This window comes from Corythoichthys intestinalis, chromosome 7 (genome assembly GCF_030265065.1).
Source record: "Corythoichthys intestinalis isolate RoL2023-P3 chromosome 7, ASM3026506v1, whole genome shotgun sequence".
Taxonomy (NCBI): domain Eukaryota; kingdom Metazoa; phylum Chordata; class Actinopteri; order Syngnathiformes; family Syngnathidae; genus Corythoichthys; species Corythoichthys intestinalis.
Window position 1 is genome coordinate 33,057,145 of NC_080401.1, and position 27,891 is coordinate 33,085,035.

At 39.7% G+C, this 27,891-nt stretch overlaps 2 protein-coding genes across 4 annotated transcripts in view; one reads left to right on the forward strand and one right to left on the reverse strand.

Annotated features, from left to right (window-relative positions):
• The window catches only part of plpp3 (phospholipid phosphatase 3), a 53,058-nt gene extending 45,535 nt beyond the window's left edge, over positions 1-7,523 (reverse strand). Inside the window, exon 1 of one of the 2 annotated variants that reach the window (XM_057840610.1) lies at positions 7,081-7,523. In XM_057840610.1, the coding sequence (XP_057696593.1) occupies positions 7,081-7,219 (139 nt within the window). In that variant the 5' untranslated portion in view covers positions 7,220-7,523. The remainder of the gene's footprint in view (positions 1-7,080) is intronic. The other variant, XM_057840609.1, reaches the window with a different exon arrangement.
• A 5,773-nt stretch (positions 7,524-13,296) lies between these two features.
• Positions 13,297-27,584, forward strand: prkaa2 (protein kinase, AMP-activated, alpha 2 catalytic subunit). 2 transcript variants are annotated; one of them, XM_057841399.1, is made up of 10 exons: positions 13,299-13,615; positions 15,333-15,474; positions 16,174-16,267; positions 16,468-16,612; positions 21,063-21,150; positions 22,461-22,685; positions 22,744-22,906; positions 22,985-23,323; positions 26,757-26,883; positions 26,950-27,584. In XM_057841399.1, exons 1-10 carry the CDS (start codon positions 13,516-13,518, stop codon positions 27,198-27,200), a joined length of 1,674 nt encoding a protein of 557 aa, XP_057697382.1. In that variant the 5' UTR covers positions 13,299-13,515; the 3' UTR covers positions 27,201-27,584. The 2 variants fall into 2 exon arrangements, with proteins under 2 accessions (XP_057697383.1, XP_057697382.1); XM_057841400.1 differs by lacking the exon at positions 26,757-26,883 and having other exon boundaries at positions 13,297-13,615.
• The last annotated feature ends 307 nt before the right edge of the window (positions 27,585-27,891 follow it).

Sequence of the window (27,891 nt, forward strand, 5' to 3'; positions counted from 1 at the left end):
GATATACTTAAATATCTGCAGAAATGCGAGGGGTTTACTCACTTTTGTGATACACTGTACTGTTTTCTCTTTTTGATAAAAATAAAATAAATAAAAAATTATAACTACTTTTAAGAGGTTAAAAAAGGAGGAATTTGACAACTTTCAGGCTAACAATGTCTTTAAACGATTAATCGACTATCAAAATAGTTGCCATCATGCGCTGTCAGCCCTCTGTCGTTGTCAATGGGCAGCCAATGATTCAAACTCTTGATTCGTGAGGAAAAAAGCCAAATAAATACAGTACAGCACTTTACATTACAGTAACCCTGTGACTAAATCATAGCATGCACTCTGCTTCACTCCCAAAATGACACCAGATGTCACATCAAGAGCGCTTTGGTCATGGCACGGCAACCAGATGAAGAATGTGAGAATTTCCAGGAAATATTTGTGGAGCCCAGCTCGGGATTGAAGTGGCCGAGAAGCCCGAGAGGTTAAAGCTGTCCGGCTTTAATGAGCTGAACCGCGTGACTACTTGTGGTGCTATGCCGGCTAATGGTGAAAGGGTGTATTAGGTTAAAGTCCCCAGGGACACTCAGCGAGCTGATTCCTCAGGGCAGAAAGGCAGAACTGCAGCTACTAATTTCCCCAAATATCACTCATCAAAGTGCCCGACGCCTTTTGGCCAAGGGTTACTGCGGCTCATGTTCTGATATATCAAAGAACCATCAGACCAATGTTAACTTAAAATGTCACTTAATGGCGTGTTGACGCCTAAAAAATTCCTAATTGGGATCGACAACCAACTTTTACATGGGTTAAGTTTTCTCATGAAGAGTCATGACTTTGAAAAAAAGAAGCTCTGTCTGGCAATGCAAGCAAAATGTATTTCCTCTAACAGTGCCCATATTTTTCCCCATCAAAAAGGTTGTGTCTAGAATTGTGAGAAGAGTTATTGCAAGTCTCCCAGATGAGTGAAATGTTGACTTTCGTAAAAGAGTTCTGTGCGAGGTATTAAAGATGATTATACGATAAAAAACTCAATGCTCTGTTGCTGTCAAAACACACACACAAACAACACCAATAGAAGCACGTGAATCGCCTTCTGGATTAATTACAAGTAGGGCTGGCAAAAACGAATATTTTGATAGCCAACTAATCACAGATTATTTTTGTGATTAGTCGGTACACATTGTACATAAATCACATGTTATTTACTGTTTTATTATTCTGGTTCATCTGGAAATGTGCAATAAAACTAAAAACTATGCAGTTAGAAATGTTGGACAATGAATGCTATGTAACTATGTAAGCAAAAGCAGATGTTTGCAAATATTGTATTTGGATTCATGACAAAGACAATACTGGTGAACAAAATTTTTGTTGTGTTAGGTCTAACAGCTGGATCTAACAACAGATCTCAGTTTCTTCATATCCCTTATCAACTATAAGATCTTGGTTTTCTTCAAAAATATGACTTTGTGTTTGCTTTATTGAATATTGACATACGATGAAATACGAAAACAGGTATTACTGTAGTGTATATTTAAAGGGATCCACGGATAGAAAGACTCGTAGTTATTAAAAGATAAAGGTTATAATGAGTTAAAATAATTTTGATATTGATACCCCTCTTGATGTTTTCATTTTTATACAATTTGTAAAATTAGTTTAACTAGTAGGTCGCCATTGTTGTTGACGTCGCAGGGCAGTGACGTCACATGGTTACGCTGCCAGGCTTCCAGAGTATGACTCTAGTGACACAAACATGTCATCTGTTTAACCCTTTCAATTTGAACCCAAAAGGAACAATGAGCATGACAGCACTGTTGATATTTCAATAAACGAGCAGCAAACGCAAAATGAACAGGATAGACGGGATGAGACGATAGGAGAGTAGGGGGAAAAAAAACGGTGTTCTGCCAAAATGTGCTGCACCGGCAAAACGTGCTACAAGGGGCGAATTTCAGCTTTCAGCTTGTTTTTTCTTAGATGCATACAGACAGAACATACTAAAGAGGCCTTAAGAAAATACTTAAACATAGTAATATCAAATAAGGGTGGTTTAAATATACCACGTGACTAATGTAGTCAACAGATCAACAATCTGTTTAAAGCTACCACAAGAAATCACAATGTTTAAAAGTATGAGAGGGAAACACATGCAGAAAGTATTTTGAGGCAATGAAAAGGTAATAAAGACGAAATAAAAACACAAATAGCAAGTACTAGCCGCTTTTAACCGATGAGCGCATTTGTTGGATGTTTCGCTGCGTAGAAGGTATTGCAGTAACCCGGTAGTATTCGTCGAGTGACAGTGACAATCTACGTCATCACCCCGAGCGTCCATTGCGTGCTTAAAACACGGCGCCCTCCGTAGGTCAAAGCATGTACTAAATATTATAGATTTTACAATATTACAAACAATATTTTATGTGTTTCTAATAATATATTTTAGTAAAAGAGAACAATTGTGGCTTATTAGAGCCTACAAGTCTTTTGCGTCCGAGGTTCTCTTTAACACAATTATGTTTTACAAAGGATATGGCTAGTTGTTTGTGCGTAGTAACAACATAGAAATTAGGTAAGCCGTGGAGAAAAAAAATGACCTGATAAAGAGAAACAGAGATCACTTTTGGATTCTTCACTCGAAAATTAGTTAAAAACAACTGTCATCTAAAACAACGATTTCTTTTCAAAATTGTTGCCCAGTGTGCAGAATCACTCTGCTTTCATCAATAACAAAATTTTGTTTTTTTTAAATCGAAGAGATTAACAGGCTAAAAAAAGTCTCAAAAAGATTATTCAAGTATTAAAATAGTTGTGATAAATTTGATAATTACTTGTCAATTACTCGTGACAGCCCCAACTGAAAGTAATTAACAGCATCTCAGAAATGAATTCTTTCCGTAGTATCAAAAATGGGGTTATATTTTGTTTCACTAAGATAAATTGTAATACACCATTTACTATATCTTTTACATTTCAATTCCTTCCAACAATAAAACAAACTACTATGTTGTAGAAAAAGCAACCAAGCTAATTTTAGAGCTTTTTTAGTGCGCTCTTTCCCCCTGGAGGGATACAGGACAATTGTGTAGGAATTTTCACAAACGCGACAATGCAATGTCGCAACCCGTGGTCTCGCTGTTGTGAAACTGCAGGGCCAAACATAACTCCACTTCGCTCATAATAGCATAAAGTAAACCCAAAAAAAGAACTACATGGAAGATTGTGAAGCCAGATTCTATGACTGCACTTGCAACTGCGTGTTTGTGAGTCTATAAATTTGTTGTGCGTGTGTGTCTCCATCCTGCTGTGTTTATGCATCATTAGCAGCTTTGATTACCAGAAGCAAAGCAAAAGAGGCCCTTTTTTGAAGGTACCCACGGGTGTGATTATGGAGAACCTCAGATGTTCTTTTCGCCTCAGGTTGTGTTGCTGTTAAGACAGTTAAAAAGTGTGTTTGTGTGTGCCAGCTGGACAAGAATGGCAGGCATCAATGTATAGCGTGCGCCTATTCACCCCACAACACAGAAACAGGACAATCTGAGGCCCTTCACACTCACACATTCCTTGCACCCCCATTCACACCACTACCCCCTTATCCAAGCCCGGATCACTAGAATTGGGCCAACCAACCACAACAAGGCGGCCAGATTGTATTTAGCATTACAAAAGTGGCCATTTGCTTCTTTTGTGTCAACGTGCATACATACAACTGCTTACCGTATTTTTCGGACTACAAGTCGCACCTGAGTATAAGTCGCACCAGCCATAAAATGCCCAACGAAGAGAAAAAAAACATATATAAGTCGCACTGGAGTATAAGTCGCATTTTGGGGGACATTTACTTGATAAAATCCAACACATAGAACAGATCTGTCATCTTGAAAGGCAATTTAATATAAAAATACAATAGAGAACAACATGCTGAATAAGTGTATAGTGCATGAACAACGAATTGCGAATATACTGTCCTCACCAGGACGCTACGGCTCGGTCCTGGCTATACAGCGAGCTAAACTCCCAAATGAAGATGCTTGACATCCGTATAATTTGTGGAATCAATTTCGTCCTCGATACCAAACAGGTTCGCATCAACGTAAATAAATGATAATTAGGTGCTGTTACAGCATTGACACAATTGGTTAGCATGCGTTGGCTAGCATTAGCACATCGTTCAAGCAACCACACGACTGGCTTTAAGTCTCCGATCGTGGGTGGAAAACACAACAACAACAGAAAAGATGATACACACAGGGGTTGCCTCTGTAGAGACAAGTATAAACAATGAACGTAGGTTCGCAGCCGTGTTTCTTTCTCGCTAACTCGCCCACTCACTCAAGCTGCGTAGCTGTCCATCTTTTTCTGGAGTGTGAGCGGTCTTCTTCACGTAAACAAGTGCGAGTGCGCCCTTACGTGGGCGTGAAAGCGCCACAAACTTAAAGCATGCGTTTCAATATAAAAAAAAGTCAATAATACTATTGAACACACGTTGCCAAAGGCAGAACGCGAACGTAGCCATAGCTATTAAGAGTTATTCAGATAACTATAGCATAAAGAACATGCTAACAAGTTTACCAAACCATCAGTGTGACTCCAAAACACCAAAATAACATGTGAAATGATATCATAATATGTTAATAATTTCACACATAAGTCGCTCCTGAGTACAAGTCGCACCCCCAGCCAAACTATGAAAAAAACTGGGACTTATAGTCCGAAAAATACGGTAAATGTAACTTCATAAAGGTAATAGATGCCCAATTAAATATGATCATTGAATGCTAACCATCTGAGATCAAAAGAATTTAATGTGTATCGCTGTCAAAGGTAGTGAATGAGTTAACCGTTGGCTCCCCCAATAGCAGTCAATGAGTTAAAATTGGTATATTTTCATGGAATTTCCTGCTCCATACATTTGCTTAATTGAGTTCAAGCGTATTATAACACATAACATTCCCTCTCATTTCTACCAAATGTCCTTCTCCATAATAAAAATAAAGAGAAAAGAGACAAGTTTAACTTTACCCGTTGTTATTTCTATCAAAATTTTACATCACCTTCATTCGAGCGAGCAATGACAGTTATTAGACTGAGAAATGTCATTTCCTTTGGAACATTCTCTATATCTACAGATGTGTGTGTTCTTGAGTCTTAACATGTCAAGGAAGTTAGTGAAGCCAGGAAAGTTGTTTCATGTGCACTTGGAAAAGCTCATCTGTGTTTTTTTTCCCCCCTCCTTTTTTTTAACAAGTGCTGATGAAACACTTTAAAGCTCTCGGAAAAAGAAAAAAAAGTGTGAGCTTCTCAGACAAGGCAGTAAAAACAAACGTGTAACATCTCAGGAGCCTCTGCATCACATCTTTGGCGACTACCAACTAGTAACTCCTGATGCCTTTTCCATGGACTGATTATTGACAGTGCGAATCCCACCTGCTCTTCCAGCGCAGGGTCCTTGCTTTGGATCGGAGACGAATTCTCCTCGTGCCACAACACATGCATAAGCAATTATTAGGCACAAGGCCGTGGAAAGGAGGGGCAAGAGTGCACTTTTTAACAACAGGTGAAATGAAGCGATTGGAACTTCTGTATAAAGAGGCGAAAGAAAGGCTACTGGATATTAGAAAGTGAAAGAAAAAGCCAGAATTAAAATTCATAGCTGATAGGATACTTCATGAATTTAAAAAAATTTGGTTGGTGGTGCAGGTTTTCCTTAAATGTTTCAAATGAGGGTTGGAAGTCCGTTTATTTAAATAAAGGATGTTGACTAAGGACTTTTAACTTGTTCACTGCCACTGACAGCGACATATGTCAAATCCATTTGAACTGGAATGGCTTGCATTGAATGATCATGTTTTAGTGCCATTGACGCTTATAGATGTCAAATCTATTTGTAGTGGGAGGGCTGTAAGCGAACGAACAACGTCCAGTCCAAATGGATTGGATGTCTATCGCTGTCAGTGGTAGCCAGTGAGTTATTTTATGTAAAATGTTAAATCTGTTTGAACAATAGGAAAGTATTTGGTCTGTTTCCTTGTTTTGAGCATATCAAGTGGTAATTCGACAAAATTACAGCGTGCTCAATATGAAAACAGCAAATGCGCAATGGCAGCCTATGAGTTGACTCTTTCAGTGCCACTGACAATAGACAATCATAGCCGCAAGCTGCAGCTCCACAGCCACATGCAGGTCTTTTTATGCTTCGATTGTGAATTTAAATTAGTTTTCCAGTAGATAGATGACCAATCCATTTGGATTGAATTATTATTATTTTTTTTTTTACATTAATTTAGCTCAAATATGATGAGGGTAAAATGCAATTGCTTCACCCACGTTAACCATGCATGTGTATATTTAATTAATTTTACAGTTGGAGAAAGCTCTTTTAAAACACATTAAGGACAATATAATATGGAGAGATGAAAAAAAAAATTCAATTTTTGACTTATTGTGATTAATTTGGAATGGCTTGTAAATGTAATACCCAGTGAAAATCCGCATAAGCAACATAAACTGAATCTCTCTAAACTTTAAGAAAGACATGGCAAACCTTAGCAGCATCAACAAGACAGCAACTCAAACAGAAAATAGACAAAGTAGAACAAACCACGTGAACACAACAGGGACTCATGAACAATAAAATAATTCAACAATAATTTGTCTACATGAACAGCTCTGGTTGGAATGACAGCTTTTGTATCTTTTTTTTGGCTGGCTGGGGGTTCAAATGACCAAAGTTTAGGGGGGCACGGGAGGATGGAAGCGGGGGGGGGGGGGGGGGGGGGGCACCTAGTGCTATTTAAAGGGCACGTCACAACACTTCAAAACATTTATGCCCCCGGGGAGTAGCATATGTAAAGTGAGTGATCATCATGCTACCTGCTTTGTGCTTGACAGATAGTAGAAAACAGCACTGTGCATTCTTTACTAGAACTATTTGTGCAGTTCTGGGGCACTGGCGCTGCATGATAAGATGTTACAGCACATTACATTGGCAGATAAACTTTTTTTGATTGACAACCGTTACAAACCACGGAAGCACAAGTGCAACATGAACATTGAAAAAATATGAAAATCGTGTTTTGCGCTTACCAAGTAGAAGACATAAGATGTCCAGCGCAACCAGAAGCTTCCTCTTGCTGCTGTCGACACCGTTGTTGTTGTTTAACGTGGAGTTCCCTCCGTTCCTTGTCTCTTGAGCCATGGCTTTCTCATACATGTAGTTTTGCATTGGACAACTCCACTCGTTTCGGCTCCGGATCCCACAGGCGCACCTCGTACTAGTGTCAGTTCTTTAGGAGGGTTAAAAAAAACAAACTAAAAACTAAAGGCAAAAACGGTGTTAAGTGGAGAGTTTGCGTTTTTTTTTTTTTTTTTTTTTTTTTTTTTAGAGCCGGTGACTAGTAAATTAATGTCAGCCAAACGCTACTTTGTAAATCTATTGAGAAAAGTGGCGCACATCGACAGACGCTCTTGTTATATCTTCACCCTTCTACTGCTCCTCCTCCAACTCTTCCTCCCCCTGCGCGCTCTCTCTCTCTTTAAGTTCCCTCAATCTGTAGAATGTCCACAAGGCTCAGCCCTCAAACGCCTCCATCCCGGCATGGAAAACTTTTTTCCCTTTCCAGGATTGAGGAGCCCGGACGGCTAAACGCGTCCACGGCGCCTCTGGTGGTAAAATGCGGTAGGACATGCGCACCAGAGCGCTGAAGGCTCGGAAGAAAGGGGGGGAAAGACGTATTTAGTGACACCCACCGGCCAATAATGTAATAACCCCACATTAAAATGTACTTTGCAGTACATAAAAAAAAAAAAAAAAAAAATCAGAGGTAGGTAGAGTAGCCAAAACATTTACCAAAGTAAGAGTAGCGTTACATCAAAATACTCAAGTAAAAGTAAAATTAGTCGTCCAAAAATGTTCTCAAGTACAAGTAAAAAATTATTTGGTGAAAAGAATACTCAAGTAATGAGTAACATTGTGAGTAACTGCTCACATTTTTTTTTAAACGATGGTATTTTTTTTCTGAGAACAAAGTTATCTATATGAACTGTTGTTATAATGATACTGTACAATTACCCATTACACACCCACATTAAGCCAAAGGGGGGGGGGGGGGATCAAAATCAATTGAATTCCAATGAGATTAAAAAAAAAAAATACATAAATGAAGCATTATTTGTCCAAAAAACATCAGTGCCCTCTGGTGGAGAAAACAGTTCCTAGTTTGAATAGAATTCACAATTACTGTTATGAAATTAAAAGGATCATATCTCAGTTTTTCCGTGGTCAATCGGTGCCAAATAAAAACCCGGAGACAGTTTAAAATCTGTGCTTTCGTGCCATGTTGAGGGCAGTGCTCTATTTCAAATACTTCATTTTTTTTACGGTGCTTTAAAGACACCACATGATTGAACAGGTTGGCGTGAACATAGAACAGCAAGCTTGCATCTGATTGGAATAATGGAGTCATGTGATTAGTGTTGCAACGTCTCATTGGTGAAATTGGTAGAGCTACTCTTGGCATCGCAGGCAAAATAAATCTAATATGTGAAATAAAGAGGAAAACTGTAACGACTCTTGTGAAGCCCAAAGTAGCGGAGTAAGAGTAGTGTTTTTTTCTTCACAAATCTACTAAAGTAAAAGTAAAAGTATGGCTTAGTAAAACTACTCTTTGAAGTACATTTTCCTCAAAAAGTTACTCAAGTAAATCTAACGGAGCACATTTAACACGTTACTACCTACTATTACAAATAATCGATGTATCAAGACCAACATTAAAATACTTTTCATCAAAAACATGAACATCATTTCATTAATTTGCTGTTATTGACAGCAGTAGGCAGTCAATCCATTTGAACTGGAATCATCAAATGAATTGGACATACAATGGGGTCAATGAAATCTAGTGAGGTAATTATAGGAACTTTTTCAAATGTTTCAATCTTTTTTTTTTAAACAATTGACTACACCTAGTAGAATAACCATGTGAAATACAGTAGCACAAAGTATTGAAGTATTCAAATCCTACGTTTCTTATACCTCTGATGATTAAGAAAAGATTGTAAACCCTCAAAATTACATGCAAAGCCATTGTGAAATGAATGTGATGTCAGTTACGCCAACGTGTACAGGTCATAAATGGTGATAACGCAAAACAGGTAAAAATAGCTGAGAAAATAGGACTCTTTATAATTTCTGTACCTGTTCAGTCTGTTGCTGTCTTTCTCTGTCTGGGACTTATACTAAGCACGTGTCACTTGCTAGATCCATAATAGCTTGTTTCTCCAATAGCCGCACATAACACTGTGGGTAGCCAATGTTGTGTGAGACGTCGGGATACTCTGATACTCACATTTGATTTGCTAAAATAGTACTGGCATTTTAAAATGTCTGACAATTGTTATTTCGACTACTTCTGTGGAGAGTGAAATTTTGTGCTTTTTTTGCTTTATTAAACAAGATTCTTTCTAATGCGATTGACATGATTAAAGTGTTTTCTATCCTTTTAGCCCATTAATAACGGTGTTGGAGTATAATGGCATACTAACAGCGTTATTTTTGTCAGTAGTGAGTAATTTAAAATTAATTACTTTTCCCATCTTTGCAACGCCGTTACCGTTACTAAGGATGTGAAGGCTCGCTTTACTACAATTTGGGTGAATGACACCGGAGACACGGAGAGGGCAGAGCAGGAGGAGGGAAGGCGGTCGTGACACCGTTGCAAACGCGATGCTTGGTGGCTCGGAGAGTTAGCAAAGCATTCGCGTTTTCGCGAGCATTAGCATTTAGCGTGGCGATCATCATGTTAAACGCTTGGGAAACTTTTTACATTGTAGAGATATATTTCCATTTATTCAGACAAATACATATATGTTCATTTCACATGGTTGGACATGATCTTCTTATATAGCTCTGTGTGATCTACAGTACAAGAACTTCTGCTCTTTTTGGGTTGTCTAGCTATGGGCGGCACTAGACAGATTAATATATAAATGGTATGCGCGCTGGGATTTGGGGCACTTATTCTGGGGTCACCTCGTGATGTTTTGGGAAATGTGTCCTGATCGATCAACTTTTTCCTTAATAAATGTATATATCTTAGATGATTAAATCTCTCTTTATGTTCCTGAATTGTGTGTTGTCATCTCCGGTTCGTTAAGAGAATTAAAGAACCCGTAAAAAGACAAAATCGACTTTCTTTTCCTTCAACATACAGTTTGTGGTGTTCAGGTGGGTACAATTAATTGAAAATGATGGACTATATTCCTGTTCAGTATGCATTATCATCACCAAGTGAGCGTTTTCCTTGTAGATGCTACAATTTAATAATAATTTGATTTTGTTTTTTATTACCAAAAATAGTCACTTGCACTACATTTTTCTAGAATGACATATCCATAAACCATGTGTGATGTTTTTAAAATCAAAACAACGAGAGCAAAGATAGAAGAGGCGAGAGATTCAAGCCCCACCTGCATATTGAAAAATATATCTATATATATTAGGGGTGTGACGGTACCCACAAGTCACGGTTCTGTACAACATGAAAAAGTTTTTTTTTTCTCAGAGCATTTGAAAGTTAAAAGTTTGTATACCATTACACTCTTATATGGGTGAAATTGAAAAAATATACCCTAATTTTCGGACTATAAGCCGCTACTTTTTTCCCTCATTTTGAATCTTACGGCTTATAGTCCAGTGCGGCTTATTTGTTGATTTATTTGGGTTAACAGGTAACACTTTATTTGACAGCGGCATCATAAGACTGTCATAAGAACATCATAATTATGACATGACACTATCATGGGCATTACTGAATGCTTATGACAGATGTTAATATGTGTCATATTATTTCACCAACTCCATTTATGTCCAGCTCAGATCTTTTGCGGCCATTCAAAAGTGAGATAATTTGTTGGATGACACTAACCGACCTCTATTATAAGCATTCATTAATGCTTATGACATTGTCATGTAACAATTATGACTGTCATATGACATTATTATGGCACCACTATCCCAGAAAATGTTACCAAATACCATAACTAGCAATTAATGAAACAACTGGAACAGTAACTGAAGAAATAATTAGCACAGAACATGATTGTTATTTACATCTGTAGCACCGCAATGCATGCTAGGAGGAATGTTGGATGACAACAGTGTTAAAAGCAGGTGGCAGCAAAGGTTGACTGTCTCCCCCGAGGGAGCATTGATGGCCAAATGAAGCTTTTAGAAACAATAAGGCTTTGCACCCAATTGGTTCAAAGCTTAATGGTGGTTCATTTGGTCTCATGACAGTCCTATGATGCCATTGTCAAATGAAGTGTTACCAGTTAATATCTTTTGGTGTAAATATCCCATAATACAATGAGGACAACTGCGGCTTATAGTCCAGTGCGGCTTATCAATGAACAAATGTCGTATTCGTTTCAAATTTGGTGGGTGGCGGCTTATAGTCAGGTGCGCCTTATAGTCCAGAAATTACGGTATATATAAAAATGTTTTTTTTTTTTTTTTTAATGAAAAAGGCAGTTCAATTCAAACAGTTGATATAAAAATATTTGATGTGAAAGATGTTATAGACTGGATCATGTAATAACGTGTAGAACATGAAAAATAACGTCAGTTACTTTGCAGAGTAACTAATTACTAGTGATGGGACGAAATGGGCCGAGGTTCCGAAGCTTGTGTCGAGTAATGGGAGGGGCGTTTCCACGAAGCTTGTAGCGAGGCGCGCGTCATTTCGGCAAAACCCGGAAATGATGACGTGGGAAGCCTCGCCGGTGGCCGGTGTTGTGCCGGCTGCGGCGGCTGAATCTCGTGAGCGCTTCGGAAGTGATCTGACGTTTGGCACGCATTGCAAAAACAGGACAGACTACGGTATAAATTGGTTGCAAAACGCAATGGCGATCGCCTATTATTTCACATTTTGTGGATTTCGGGCTCCTGTACTTGTTACTTCTGTGCGCAACAGTGCAACCAGTGCAATCTTTTTTCGAGCCTTGTCCTTTGCTTGCGATGGAACCTGCGCGAAAAAAGCGATCCTCCCCTGTATGGGAACATTTTGATTTGATTGCTTTCAATAAAGTAAGGGAGAAAAACTACTTTAATATAAATGTGAGTGTGTGTGTGTACCTATCTGAACCAAACATCAACAGATTGAACAATCCATTAGTGTACTTGGAGGCACAAAAGAATACCTACCCAGATTTATATAAACTGCCACTCACATTTCAATGCACCCCAGCTTCATCTGTGCCTTGTGAAAGAATATTTTCTAAAGCTGGTGAAATATTGTCAAAAAAAAAAAAAAAAAAAAGAAACCGTTTACAGCCAGCCACTGTGGGAAAGCTATTATTTCTAAATAAAAATGAATAACAAATTACCCTACTAAGCACTTGTTGTATTTCTAACAAATTACTAACACAAGCATATTCATATCTTTGTCATAAGCAAATAGCCATTGAATTCTTAACAATGTTGACCTCTTGGGCTTCTAGACCACTTGATGGCGCCATAGGGTAAATGAAGCACCATGAAGCTTTGCTACATGTGCAAACCAATTGGCTGCAAAGCTTCATTGCTTCATGAGGCTTCATTTGGCCATCACTACTAGTTACTCTTATGTTGAGGTAACTGAGTTACTAATTCAATTACTTTTTGGGAAAAGTAATTACAGTAAGTACCTGTAGCTAATTACTTTTTAAAAGTAAGATTAACAACAATGGTTGTAAGTGATCTTTGTCAAAACTAGTACAGGTAATACAATTGGTTGCACTTGTAGAATGATTTGGCAAATAAATGAATAACTGTCTTAACAGTGTGTTTTTCCCCACATAACCAAACATGAGCATGACAATTTATTCACTTGCTGGAAAATATTATGAAATCACGGTTAATCACCAGTCTTGGTGTTCAGTCAGTTGTTCAATTATGCTAAAAAAAAAGTACATAATTGACACGACCAAAAAGTAAAGTCATTACAAATGGAAACTTTTTGACTTTAGGAAAACTACAGTAAATCTAGGGAAAATTTGTGGTAATCAGTAAAGGTAACCTGGCAAGAATAAATGGAGAATGGAAGAATGCAGTGTACAGAAGACATGAAGGCTACAGAGTACGAGCGCAAACTGTTTTCCAAAATTAGGCCTATCCTGACACCTAGTGACCATACATGCGAATTAATCCAAATCAAACCTGCGAGAGATTCGGTCCACCATTCATAGTCAGATAGTTTGTGTTGTATTTTACAGGCCAGTTTATCGGTTTTGTGATAGGGGAACGTTTATTATGAAACGCTGGCGAGAGACCTAGTTGACACTGAAAATTGCTTTCAAGGGATCGACGTAAAGCAGCGAGTCCGCTCATGGTCACCTTTAAAGCCGAGAGAGGCGGAGAGCAAAGACACGAAGCGGCCCTCCCCTCCGCGCGCCCCGCTGGGTGACAGGCGAGCAAAGCGAGCACACCCACTCGCCCACTCCGCGCGAAGAGAGCGGAGCCCCGGCCGTCGGCGAACAGAGAAGATGGCAGAGCGGCAACAGCAGAAGCACGAAGGCAGGGTCAAAATCGGACATTACATCCTGGGCGACACGCTCGGAGTGGGGACTTTCGGCAAAGTAAAGAGTTAAGTCATGTTTATATTTGTGCGCTTGTCGGTTTGGGAACTAGTCGGCGTGAACCCCCTCCACTCCGTCCCTTTTTTGGACGTGTAGAATCCAAGTTAGCGATGTTTAGTTGCTTTGCGTAGCTGGGCCGAGTAACGCTAGCTACGGTAGATAGCCTAAGCGTAATTGTGCTTCGAGAATACGCAAGCTTCAAAGTCAAATTCTGTCACCAAAACCGACTACCGTCAGTATCTATTCATGGGGCAGGTGGATTTACACCGGCACAATAAACGCAACTAGGTTTTAATATAAACATTGAAACGTATATAATATAGTGAGCTTTATGAGTTTATATTGTAATATTTTGGCGCCTGCGTTGCAGTAAAGGACACCCATTTGCTTGTCATTATCCAACCTTCTCTTTTAGATTAATAATTGTGTGGCCCAAAGTCACTCTCCCCGTGTTGGTAGCTAAAATAACAATTTAAATGTAATATAACTCAGGGAAGAAAGCCACATACTGCGTTCTGATATTACAGAGGCGTAGCATTTGATTTCGCGCCAGCTAGTTTGGACCACCTGGTGACCTTGTGAGCTTCAACTTGTCAACTCGCCCACTTTAGTGTAACAAAACGTTATATCACAACGGTAGGTATAGAAATATAAAATGTTCAACATGTTGTGACAAATGAAACCCATACATTCTTTAAAGACACAATCCACTCAATTTATTTAAAAATGCATTTACTGTAACCAAAAATTGATACTAGCTACTCAGTGTTAATAAAGAAATCCTCACCCTCCAAGTGTATGTGCTATTACTTAATCATTGTAGCTTAAAAGTAGACAATTTTAAACAGTGAAAAGCGGTGCAACAGGTTTCCAAAACAACTATCAGCAACCACTCTCCCCTTAGAACCCACATGCACCCACCTGCAAATCCCAAATGTAATCTTGAACTCCCGAAGTTGCAAAATAAGCATGCTAAAATAGTTTAACCGTGTACAGTGTGATACAGCACAATTTGATACGGTGTCAGAATTTTAATTTCAAACCCAAATAATGAGATTTGTCCTTCAATGTCAACCAGCACATCTACAAAAAGATCCTTCGGCATTTACGAGAAGACAAGAAACCAGCAGGACGAATTGTGGCTGCTTCTCTATGACAACATACCTGCTTTTCCCTTCCCATCTTTCCCAAGCTAACAATGGATTTAAAACTTAAAAACAACTTATGCAAAAATCTCTCACCCTGATGCTCTATATCCGCATCAACCCACAGACTCTGGTTAGACACTTGCTCTCAAATCGAACAATTTAATTTAATTCCAAGAGAGGTAAAAATGCTGTATAATTGGTATCTGTGTATCCCCGCTTCAAGAATGTTGGCCTGACTATTTCCAGCAGGCAAAACCTTAACAGAATAATTAACAGACCACAGGATAATTGCCAAGGACAATCTTTCATGTCTGACAATCGGGCATTTGCTGACTATATTAAACGAAACTACAATACAATACATTTATCCTGTCCACCCCAGAGGAAAAAAATCTTGTTAAAAAAAAGTTGCGAAAAAAAAAAACACAACCTAATTTTTCAGAGGTCTAAAAAAATTTGTGTATTTAACTTGAATGTCATCGGTAATACAGGTTTTCTTTCCCCATAAGATGGCAATTAATGCATGCACATTGCTTCAGCTCTAATGTTAACCTGCTTTGTATCTATTTTCCTCAGTCGGGGAGCACCAATTGACAGGTCATAAAGTGGCGGTGAAGATCCTGAACAGGCAAAAGATCCGAAGCCTGGATGTGGTGGGCAAAATCAAACGGGAGATTCAGAATCTGAAACTATTCAGGCACCCACACATCATCAAGCTGTGAGTAGAGAACCTCACACTCACAGTTCTACTTGTTTCGTTTGCTCTGCTCGTTGCTGTTTGTTTACCACAGCTGCACCGCATGCCTGCGAGGCTCACAGAAGGTAGAACGAACTCAGGCCAGCCTGTTCAAGTTAATATAGCACTCCCTGCCTGGCTAAATCCTCTTCAAGGGGTCTTGGCTCTACTTGTATTTTCCCTCTGACCTTGCCAGCTTCCTCTCGCTTCCTTTCCCGTGCTCTCCTTCTGCCAAACCACGTCTCGACAATCTCTGTGTTATTTTTAGGCCCCCTCTGAGGGTCAAGCCTCTGTCACCCTACGAGTTACAGCAGATATGCGTACTCCGCGGCATTGTGCTGTGGATCACTGCTACAAACCCACTTTTACAAGGCACTGGGCGACATAAAATGTAGACGGTGATGAACGGCCAAATCGCTCAGGGGCAGCCATTCATGAGATAGGGCCTTTTATTTCTTGTGACCTTTTATCTATCTAATAATCATTAGGTCCCACTCAGCAGCTGTATATCACAGTTTGGCCTTGCCGTGCTCTTTTTCTTTTAGTGCCTGAATGAATTATGCATACTGTAAATACATTAGGAGGCTTTCTGATCAGACAGCAGCCTTGACCAACGTTTTTATAGTTTTGTAGAACCTAGAGGCTCAGTATATAAAACAGAATTATGTGTTTGGGTTTCAGGTACCAAGTGATAAGCACACCAACAGATTTCTTCATGGTCATGGAGTATGTGTCTGGTGGAGAGCTCTTTGACTACATCTGTAAACATGGACGGGTAAAAGTTGATGTATTCATTCACTGGAAGGACATTTAAGGTGGAATGCAGTTGTTTTCGCCTTTACTTAAATAATAATACTTCATTTTTCATCAACACTAAAAGCAAATCTGTGATTTAAACCCAGACATAGTCTAAACAACGTTTAGCAACAACCATCCTTCCCCTTTCCTTTGACTCCCTTCTCCTTCATCTGCCAGGTGGAAGATACTGAAGCTCGCCGCCTTTTCCAGCAGATTATCTCGGCCGTTGACTACTGCCACAGACATATGGTGGTCCACAGAGACCTCAAGCCTGAGAATGTCCTCCTGGATGCCAGCAAGAATGCCAAGATCGCTGACTTTGGTAAGATTTTCTCAAAGCTAGCCTATTTATTGTGAAAAGGTTTATTTATTTATTTTATTTTATTTTTTTTTATTATAAAAATTGGGTTAAAGGTGCAGAACAGAGATTTCTGTACCTTTCTCCCACCACCAAGTGAACTAATTGGCTGCCGTTGATTATCTATCACTGTCAATGCCAGCCAATGAGTTAATACTGAAAAATTTAATAAATCTTGAAAAAACTTTTACTGGATTTTAAGGGTGTAACGATACATGTATTTGTATTGAACCGTTTCAGTACGTGGTGGTCGGTTCGGAACGGAGGTGTACCGAACGAGTTTCTGATGTAATGTAACCCTTACTTTTCGAGGCTGTGAGTCGATCGGGTTAAAGTTTCTTTGTGTCAGGCATGAAAATCTCTCACCTTTAGGCGAAATTCGCCGTTTTGAAGTCAAAAAGGGTGACCTACGTGAATTGCGTTTTATTGAATTATTATTATTATTATCATGTGATTAACTTATTACGTAAACTGAGCACTTCAGAAATCGGTCCTTTAAAAAAGTGACACTTTGACAGTCAGCAAATCCTTCTAGATGCTTCGCTGACGAGAACCAATCATCGGCCCAAACTGCATTCCATTATTCCAATTGCGCGCACTCTTTACGTGTACATGGAGTGCTTGGAGAGCCTTTGGTTGCATTGCAAAGCTGCGAAAACAAAAAGCAGGCCTTATCCACACCGGGGCAAACCAGAGCGCAGCATACACGCTTGTCTGCATTTGCCAGTAGATTGAATTTGGTGAGTAATGCTTTCAATCGTTTTCATATTTTGCAATATAAAAAAGTTACTGCCTTTCGTTGCAGCTTGCGTTGAACACTGCCAGAGTTAGCCAAATCTCCCGTAAAAAATAGCTCCTGTTAAATTAGCGTCAAGCTTGTGTATTTAGCAGTAATATAAACGAAGAAACACACTGTTGAGTCAAATTAAGCGGCATGGTCTCGGATGGAGGGGGGCGCCTCGCATCGCTCCCGTTGTCCGCCTGAGACGCGTTATTTTCGGCTGGGACTTGAGTTTACGGCCGGTGTCGGCACAACACCGGCCCGACGAGTGGTGGGAATGATTCTTGCTTCTTAAAGCTTTTCAGAAATACAGTGATCCCTCATTTTTCGCGGTTAATGGGGACCAGAACCCGCTGCAATAAGTGAAAACCGCGAAGTAGCGCCCCCTACCCCCAATTTTTTTGTGCGTGTTCAATGTATTTATTCAGATTTTACATTGGAAAAAAGATGCATATATAAGACATGTTTTTTCACTTTTTCCCCCCCAAAGTATCATTTATAAATGGGTTTAAGCACTTCAAAATGTAAGAATTATGATACGTTTTAAACATGTTACTGCCCCACCGAATTATTTTTAAACAAGAATAAAGTAGTAAGAAAATGCTTGGCTTTATTAAATGCTTCATAGTGAGTCTACTCAAACCATCTCAGGCTGCTCACTTTGTTAAACGATGATTGACACATGTGTAAACTTTTTCTATGATTGAATTGGTTTTTTTTGGGGAGATTTAAGTGAGTTATATTTTTCTTTTGTTTGAAGCAACTTATTTTTTGATTGAATAATAAAGACACAAATGTCCTAGCAAAAATGTGGTCCAAACGCAAAACATCATTACTTCAATGGAAAAAGTTTTTTCAATCAAGAAAAATAGTTTTCAAATGCTTTTTTTTTGTCTCAAATTTATTTTTGCAATCAAAAACTTTTTTTTTTGATTGAAGTGACTTTTTTGGGATTAAAAAAATATATTTTGATTGAAGCAACTTTGTTTTTGATTGAAGCAACTTTTTTTGGGGGGGGGGGGGTTGAATTATAAAGACACAAATCTACCACCATACTTATTGAGAGAGAAAGAAATTAAGAAAGCTTTAAGAATAAAAGCCACAGGGGAGTCAGATTTTTTTTTTTTTTAAGATTTATATTTCATTATATAGACATGCCTCGTAAGGAAAGGAGATTGAGGGATAAAGAAATGAGTTGGATGAGGCTGCTAAAGGCAGTGGATACCTCATCAGCTGGGTGAATAGGACACTTGGTAAGAATAAGTTTGCAAGGATAGTCGGGTATAAAATACAATTATAAACACAATTACAATGTTATTTTTCTAGAAGATTTTATGTCATTGCTTTATTAATTATTAGGTGCTAGAGTTGTTAAGTATGGATAATAATGAAATAATAGTTTTGAGAAAACTGCAGTTGGTGGCTCAGTGACCATCTGATGTGGTTTGTTCTCAGATGAACAAGTTGAGGAAGGAAGTTTTGATGCAGAGGTTGAAGGAAGAAAAGAGGCAGACTGACTGAGTCACAGCCAGAAAGTGTTGATGACAGTGTTGATTTCTATTCACTGTTGCCCCCTCCCAATTAAAGTATGTCACAGTCGCAGCCAATTATTATCTAAAGCTGGTTAAAATTGAAGTTATGTTGTTTTGAGGTGTATTAAATACTTGTTCATGTGCCCCTTTTGAGCTACGAGCACCCGCCACTCCACCGGTCTCTGCACGGCCCTGCTGAAACACAGTGTAGGTCGAAAGAGCTCAATATTTTGTTGGGTTTTACAGTGTACCGGAACATATTTCATCCGAACCCTTCTCACCTTTTTAAGCCCTGACCCATTTTCATGCCTGTTGTGTAGATTATATTTACTCCGTCTTCTCTATTATAATGAGGACCAACACGGTTGACAGTATAACCCAGAAACGTCAATGGCGCGACAACGTGGCCACCGTGAGAATGCAGTGAAACGCGGGCATTAAAGTCAATTAGCCAATGCACACCAGTCGCAGTGCGGCCGCACAACACGACGCACGCGAAAAGAACGGCAGAGTTCATTATTTCACGCGAGACGCGACCCTCCTGCGTCAATACTACTACCGGTAGCTAGGATCGGGCAGACCGGAAGTCACTCGTGTAAAAATACGGTGGATCTGGTCGATTTTCAAACTAATATGCAATCGTAACCCACTTTTTGAGTCCATCAGATCTCTTGAGTGGTAGATCGGGGAACAGTTGACTTGTCTTTGTTGATTTACTGCTGTCTTCTCTGCTATAATAATAACCAACACGGCCCCGTGTTCAATACAAAACCCTCCTACCACAACAAAACAAGTAGGAAGTAATATTCACATAGGAACTAAAGTTATACAACATAAAATATACAATATAAATGAATACTACATCACATTTGTAAAATATAAACACATAATAAAATAAATAATAGCCCATTTAAATAAAATTAATTGAAATGAGGTAAAACACCTGTAATTAAATATTAAGAATAATACACAGATCTTGCTTACACAATTAAATTTATTAATATCTGTGTGGCGCTTTAGCTTGAGAAAATCCACCAATAAAGCTTTTGAAAACCGTTCATAAGGAAAAAAAAAAAGATTCATTGAGGCATTTCATTTGTAAAATACATGTTTTTGTCATTGGGATTGCTTTTCTCTTTAGCACAGGACTTTTTTCTTCTTTCTTTCAGAAAGAAAGCGGACCAATAGGCGGGGTCTGAAAGGCAAATTGTTGTTGGATTATCTTTAAATACTCGCTACTTTTTGAGCAGAATTCTAGCTTTGTATAGGGTAATGTTCCTATTGTTGAAAGCACAAAGGTGTGTAATAAACAACTAGCACATTTATATTTTGCTCTTTGTTTTCTTACTGTACCGAAAATGAACCGAACCGTGACCTCAAAACCGAGGTACGTACCGAACCGAGATTTTTGTGTATCGTTACACCCCTACTCGATTCCAATCCTCTGAAAACTACGTGATCGGGCCTGATTTCCGATCACATGATCGGATTGGGGAAATCCCTTGTTCGGACTTCATAGAAATGTATTACTTACTGGAAAAGCGCTATATAAGTATAACACCATAACCATGACCATGAAGTGGGTCAAAGCATTTTCCAAAACAGACCTCTGAGCAGCAGGGTTTGTGAGGTGCCGAGCGAGGTCACCTAGCAACGGGTAGGTCTCATATCAACCCTGGCAAGACGCCTTGAGGCCCAGTGTCATCTGATAGGAAGCGAACCGGAGGTTGGCCGGGTGGGGGGGGGGGGAATTATGGGGGGAGGTGTTTTGTTGGAGAGATTCGGACTGGCAAGCAGTCAGAATGGAAGTTAGTTAAGGACACCACAGTTGAACGATAAAGGGAGGCTAAGCACGTAGCAGGGCTTTTGGTGTCCGAGTGTCTGGCTGAGGCCTTGACGAGCGCAGGCAGCGTCATCCCATTAGGTGAGCTTTCTTGTTCGAAGCTTAGAGACTTGGCCGCTAAATGGGGATAAAGATATCAGCGCGCTCTTTCACCTCGTAAAGTCGCCGGCCTCTCTCAAAACAGAACCTTAATATGCTCAAATGTTTACTAACTCATTCACTACCAAGTTCACAATTGTTTGCTTCACTGGGTGATAGGTCTATCAAACATGATGTCTGACGGAGAGTTCCTTAGGACGAGTTGCGGTTCTCCCAACTACGCCGCCCCTGAGGTCATCTCAGGAAGGTCTGTGTGTGATTTTACCTTCATGATAATTATTGTACTGGTGTTTTATGAACCCTAACCGTTTTTGACTTTTTAAGCTTCTTTCGTCATATTGTTTAAAACAACTCACACGTGGATCTTTCAATAACCATTAGAATTAGAAAGCCGCCCATTTTAAGGAAAACAACACGTGAATTTTTACTTAAAGAAAAAAAGTTGTGTTGCTATCATGAAATAAATTTTGCCAGAGATGATCTCTGAATCTTTACAAGAGACAAAACTTAACAGTCCTAGCCTTATCCGAATAAAACCCGTTTTCAATGATTCCTCCAAACTATTCATAAATCAAAAGAGAAGTGGAAAGAAAATCATGCATGTTACTTTTCATCAAAATACAAATTAGGCTTTAATTTGAGAAAAAAAAGGCCTTTTCTCTAAAAAAAATTAGAATTGAACTTTTAGGGAAGGAAAAACCTGTTATAATATGCCTATGAGTTTTAAGATAAATAATTTGATAAATATTAATTGAATACTAGCTCATTACTGTAATTGTATACCTATAGTATTCACATAATATGTGTTGTGGCAGTTAGTAATTTTTATATTTAAAAAAAAAAACAAAAAAAACATTCACTGCAATAGGTGTCGATTTTGACAGTCAAAATGGATCGGACTTTAACCGTCAATGAGCTAATTATTTTTGGACCCCCGAGCCACAGCTCATTTTCAGAACCACTGGCTTAGTAACTGTTTAATCCATTTCACAGTTAGTAATGAACCATAAAGAATGTAATTAATGCTTAAAACCTGTGTTAGTTTTAATCTGTTTCCATTAAAGGGACATATAACACCTAGTATAAAAGAAATTCATGAGAAAGACAGTTGCTCACAGTGTTTGAGTATGCAAATAGTAAATTTCATTTCATCAATGGAGAAATTAATTTATAAACTCAAAAAATGAGACTGCTTACATTCACAGTGTTTTTGTGATGAAAATTATACACACACATACACACTGATCAACTCGAGCACCGGTCCATGTGATGATGGTTAATAATGAAGTCATGAGAAAGGCTAAGCAGTCTGAGATAAGGCTAGGCAATCTGAGATGCTCTTATTTGATTGGCTTTAACAGTACCAGCATTGAAAAAATGTCTACCCCCATGTTGGACAGCCTATTCCGAGAAATACTAGCTTTTATTTATGTTTTTCTCCGTTGCTACACATTAGAAAAATGTAATTATGTTGTTGTCTACAATGTATAAAAGAAGATTCTTACCACTGGAGTCTTTCCCTTTAAGTAATAACGTCATATTACGCCTTATCATCAGGCTGTACGCGGGCCCAGAGGTAGACATATGGAGCTGTGGCGTGATCCTGTACGCGTTGCTATGCGGGACGCTGCCCTTTGACGACGAGCACGTGCCCACACTGTTCAAAAAAATCAGAGGGGGCGTGTTCTACATCCCCGAGTACCTGACACGTTCGGTCGCCTCGCTGCTGATGCACATGCTGCAAGTGGATCCATTGAAGAGAGCTACCATCAAGGACATCAGGTGGGAGAAGTCTAAATTTTAAAGCCAGCAGGGAGAAAATGCTTTATCCTTGTATCAGGGAGCACGAGTGGTTCAAACAAAATCTGCCGTGCTACCTCTTTCCTGAGGACCCGACGCATGACACCACAGTCTTGGATGAGGAGGCTGTCAAAGAAGTGTGCGATAAGTTCGAGTGCAATGAGTGTGAGGTGGTGTCTAGCCTTTACAGTGGTGATCCTCAGGTAACAGCCATCACCAATGATTTCCCCATCATCTATGGACATTGAAAATTGATGTTCCTCCTCCGTGTGTCCATGCAGGACCAGTTGGCAGTGGCTTATCACCTCATCATAGACAACCGGCGCATCATGACGCAGGCCAGCGAGTTCTACCTGGCCTCCAGTCCGCCGCAGGGCTCCTTCATTGAAGAGGGCATGCCACTACCGCCAGGGGTCAAGCCGCATCCGGAGCGGATGCCGCCACTGTTGGCCGACAGCCCCAAGGCGCGCTGCCCGCTTGACGCCCTCAACACCACTCGACCTAAGCCGCTCGCCGTCAAGAAGGCCAAGTGGCACCTGGGCATCCGGAGCCAGAGCCGACCCTACGACATCATGGCCGAGGTTTACAGGGCCATGAAGCACCTGGGTTTTGACTGGAAGGTGGGTGGACTACATTTGATTTTGAAAATAGACACAAAGACTAAGTCGTTTTAGAATGGTATTTGGGTCAGAGTAAAATGCTTTTTTGAAGTAGTTAAGTTTAAATCTCTAGTCCTCGATGACCACCACTTAACCTTTAACCCTGTTGAAGAATAGAAAATAGATTTATCAGTTCAAGCAAAATATTTTTTGTGTCAAAAACATATTGTAATAATAAATGTATTTTACAGTAAATATGTTACCAAAGTACTTCATAAAAATCAATAAAATATTACATGTAAATATATTTATTTAACTACCGTATTGGCCCGAATATAAGACGGCCCTGATTAGACGACCCCCTCTTTTTCAAGACTCAAGTTTGAAAAAAGACTTTTTGAACACCAAATCAATTTTTATACAGAAAAGAATTACAGCACATCCGAAAAAAATGATTATAACAATATATTTGAGAGAAAAAGCATGTTATTTTGCCTCATTCAAATCTTAACATCTGAACATTTAAATATGTAAACTAAAGTGCAATCACATTCGTAAATGAATGGCTTCTGGTTTTTTAAATGTAAATAAACCAATCTATTGTGATAAAACAACAAAACTGCAATAACTGCATTAACCATCAAAGTGAGGTCTAACTGTAACTGTAGTCTTGAAACAAATCTGAATAATAAAATAAATAAAATAATGCAAACTGGTTAAACTTGAGAGTAGCTGAGATCTGTCATGACAGAACATTACTCCTCAAGTTCAGCATTCGCTTCAATGATATCTGGCGCCATCTAGCGTCATGAATGGGTATAATGTCTAGACCCCGAATATAAAACGACTCCCACTTTTTCAGTCTCATTTCAATGCAAAAAACACCGTCTTATATTCGGGCCAATACAATATACAGTGGGGAGAACAAGTATTTGATACACTGCAGATTTTGCTGGTTTTCCCACTTGCAAAGCATGTAGAGGTCTGTAATTTGTATCATAAGTTCTCTTCAACTGTGAGGGATGGAATCTAATACAAAAAAACAGAAAATCACGTTGTATGATTTTTAAATAATAAATTTGCATTTAATTGCAGCAAATAAGTATTTGATACATCACAAAAATCGAACTTAATATTTGATACAGAAAACTTTGTTTGCTATTATAGATACCAAACGTTTGCACACACTGCAGCAGGGATTTTGGCCCACTCCTCTATGCAGATCTTCTCCAGAGCCTTCAGGTTTCGGGGCTGCTGCTGGGCAACACGGACTTTCAGCTCCCTCTATAGATTTTCTTTCGGGTTCAGATCTGGTGACTGGCTTGGCCACTCCAGGACCTTAAGATGCTTCTTACGGAGCCACTCTTTAGTGACCTTGGCTGAGTGCTTTGAGTCGTTGTCATGTTGGAAGACCCAGCCACGACCCATCTTCAGTGCTCTCTCTCACTGAAGGAAGAAGTTTGTCAGCCAAGATCTGGCGATACATAGCCTCATCTATCCTCCCCTCAATACGATGCAGTCGTCCTGTACCCTTGGCAGAGAAGCAGCCCCAAAAAATGATGTTTCCTCCTCCATGTTTGACGGTTAGGATGGTGTTCTTGGGGTTGTAGTCATCCTTCTTTTTCTTCCACACACGACGAGCCGAGTTTAGACCAAAAAGTTCAATTGTGGTCTCATCCGACCGCATGACCTTCTTCCATTGCTCCTCTGGGTCATCCAGATGGTCAGTGGCAAACTTCAGACGTGTCTGGACATGCACTGGCTTCAGCAGCGAGACCTTGCGTGCGCTGTAGGATTTTAATCCATGACGGCGTAATGTGTTTCCGATGGTTTTCTTCGAGACTGTGGTTCCAGATCTCTTCAGGTCATTGACCAGGTCCTGCCGTGTAGTTATGGGCTGATCCCTCACCTTCCTCATGATCAGTGATGCCCCACGAGGGGAGATCTTGCATGGAGCCCCAGAACGAGGCAGATTGACCGTCAACTTGAACTTCTTCCATTTTCTAATAATCGCTCCAACAGTTGTTACCTTCTCACCAAGCTCCTTGCTTATTTTCCTGTAGCCCATCCCAGTCTTGTGCAGGTCTATTATTTTAACCCTAATGTCCTTACACAGCTCTTTGGTCTTGGCCATTGTGGAGAGGTTGGAGTTTGTTTGTTTGAGCATGTGAACAGGTGTCTTTTATACAGGTAACAAGTTCAAACCGGTGCAGTTACTTCTGGTAATAGTGGAGAACAGGAGGAGTTCTTAAAAAAGAACTGAGAGCTGAAATATTTACTAGTTCGTAATGTATCAAATACTTATTTCATGCAGTTAAATACAAATTTATTATTTAAAAATTATACAAAGTGATTTTCTGGATTTTTGTATTAGATTCCGTCCCTCACAGTTGAAGAGAACTTATGATACAAATTACAGACCTCTACATGGCCTGCAAGTGGGAAAACCAGCAAAATCGGCAGTGTATCAAATACTTGTTCTCCCCACTGTATATTTAATGAGCTGAATTAATAAACGTGTGCTACTACAGGCTGAAGGCTATGATGAAGAGCAAGCATGCCCACTACTAGCTAACTCCTAACTTACAAGCGTCGATTATTCAGGAATCAATTTATCAGCCCTGATACAAAAACAAACACAGGTGTGCTACAGTACACTGCAGGCAGAAGACTGTACGAGCATGCGCTGTACTGGCTAACTCATAACTTACAGCAACAATAAATTTGCAAATAATCACCAATGATACAAAAAAAGTCTCAGAGAATCGATAGATACTGGCCCATGCTACATAGGTAACAAGTTTCAAGATGATCAGTTCAAGAATGGAGTAGGACTTCAAAATTAGTTTCCACAAGAAGAACAACCAACTACTTGAGTGCCGCCTTGACAGGCCTTCAGCCTATAATCAATCAAGCTCCGAGGATTGTTGCTTCTGCATCTTAACAATATATCTACCACATTTCCTTGCAATCAGTCTACGAGAAACGGTTAAAAATGGTGTACACACCCCCAACAACAGGAGCGGCGACTTGACAGACCTTCAACCTGTAAAAACATGTTTTACAATTTTATTGGTTTTGAGAAGAATGGCAAAAATTTAACAAACAATAAAGAAGTCGTCTTGACACCATTTTTTTTTTTAACTATGAGGCACTCCTGACTATAAGATGAACCCACCATATTTTACAAGAAAAAATGTTCGTATATAAGTTTTGGTCGTTGTATTATGGGATATTTAAACCAAAAGACATTGTGCTCATTAACCTGTCAAAACCCATACATTAGCCTCACTGGATGATAAAATGCAGTCATTCAAATTGAAGGAAAAAATAGCTGCTTATCGTGCGAATATTGCAGTAATTAAAGATGAATGAATAGAGCGATTACAATACACGGTCTAATTTTTTATCAGTTGGACATTCAGTACATATCACAACTATGCTTGTGCGGTAGGTGGTGAACCCGTACCATCTACGAGTGCGCAGGAAAAACCCGGTGACGGGCAACCTAGTGAAAATGAGCCTTCAGCTCTACCAGGTGGACAACCGATCCTACCTACTCGACTTCAAAAGCATCGATGGTCTGTGACAAACACGTCAAACATGTATCATTACTAAAATCTAAACGAGCCATTCTGTCCTAACAGACGACATCATCGAAGCGGCTGGCTTCAAGTCGGGCTCGTCCACCCCTCAGCGATCCGGCTCGACGGCGGGCCTGCACCGGCCTCGCCTTAGCATCGACTCGGCGAGTCAGACCACGGAAATACCTCAGCTCAGCTCATCCTTGCCAGGCTCGCTTTGCGGCAGTTCCCCGACGCTCGTTCCGCGCCAGGGCTCGCACACTATGGATTTCTTCGAAATGTGCGCCAGTCTCATCACCACATTGGCTCGCTGAGTAGATGCCAGATAGATGTGAAGGAGAAGACAATCAGTCTTGGTGTCAAAAGCAACCTGGTTCTACACAGGATGTCAAGGGACCCATGAAATCTTCACTCAAGATGGTAAAGGTTAGGGGGAAAAAAAACACAATCTCTTTTTTAACTGCTGGAACATCGCCGCCTACTGTAACGCTTCATCCTGACACTGATCAGAGGTCAGTTTGAAGTCTTGAGGGAGCACGTAGATGATTCAATTCCGGATCTGTGGAAATGGCCGTTATCCATGTATATTACAGTGCCTTGCAAACGTATTCGGCCCCCTTGAACCTTGCAACCTTTCGCCACATTTCAGGCTTCAAACATAAAGATATAAAATTTTAATTTTTTGTCAAGAATCAACAACAAGTGGGACACAATCGTGAAGTGGAACAAAATTTATTGGATAATTTAAACTTTTTTAACAAATAAAAAACTGAAAAGTGGGGCGTGCAATATTATTCGGCCCCCTTGCGTTAATACTTTGTAGCGCCACCTTTTGCTCCAATTACAGCTGCAAGTCGCTTAGGGTATGTTTCTATCAGTTTTGCACATCGAGAGACTGACATTCTTGCCCATTCTTCCTTGCAAAACAGCTCGAGCTCAGTGAGGTTGGATGGAGAGTGCTTGTGAACAGCAGTCTTCAGCTCTTTCCACAGATTCTCAATTGGA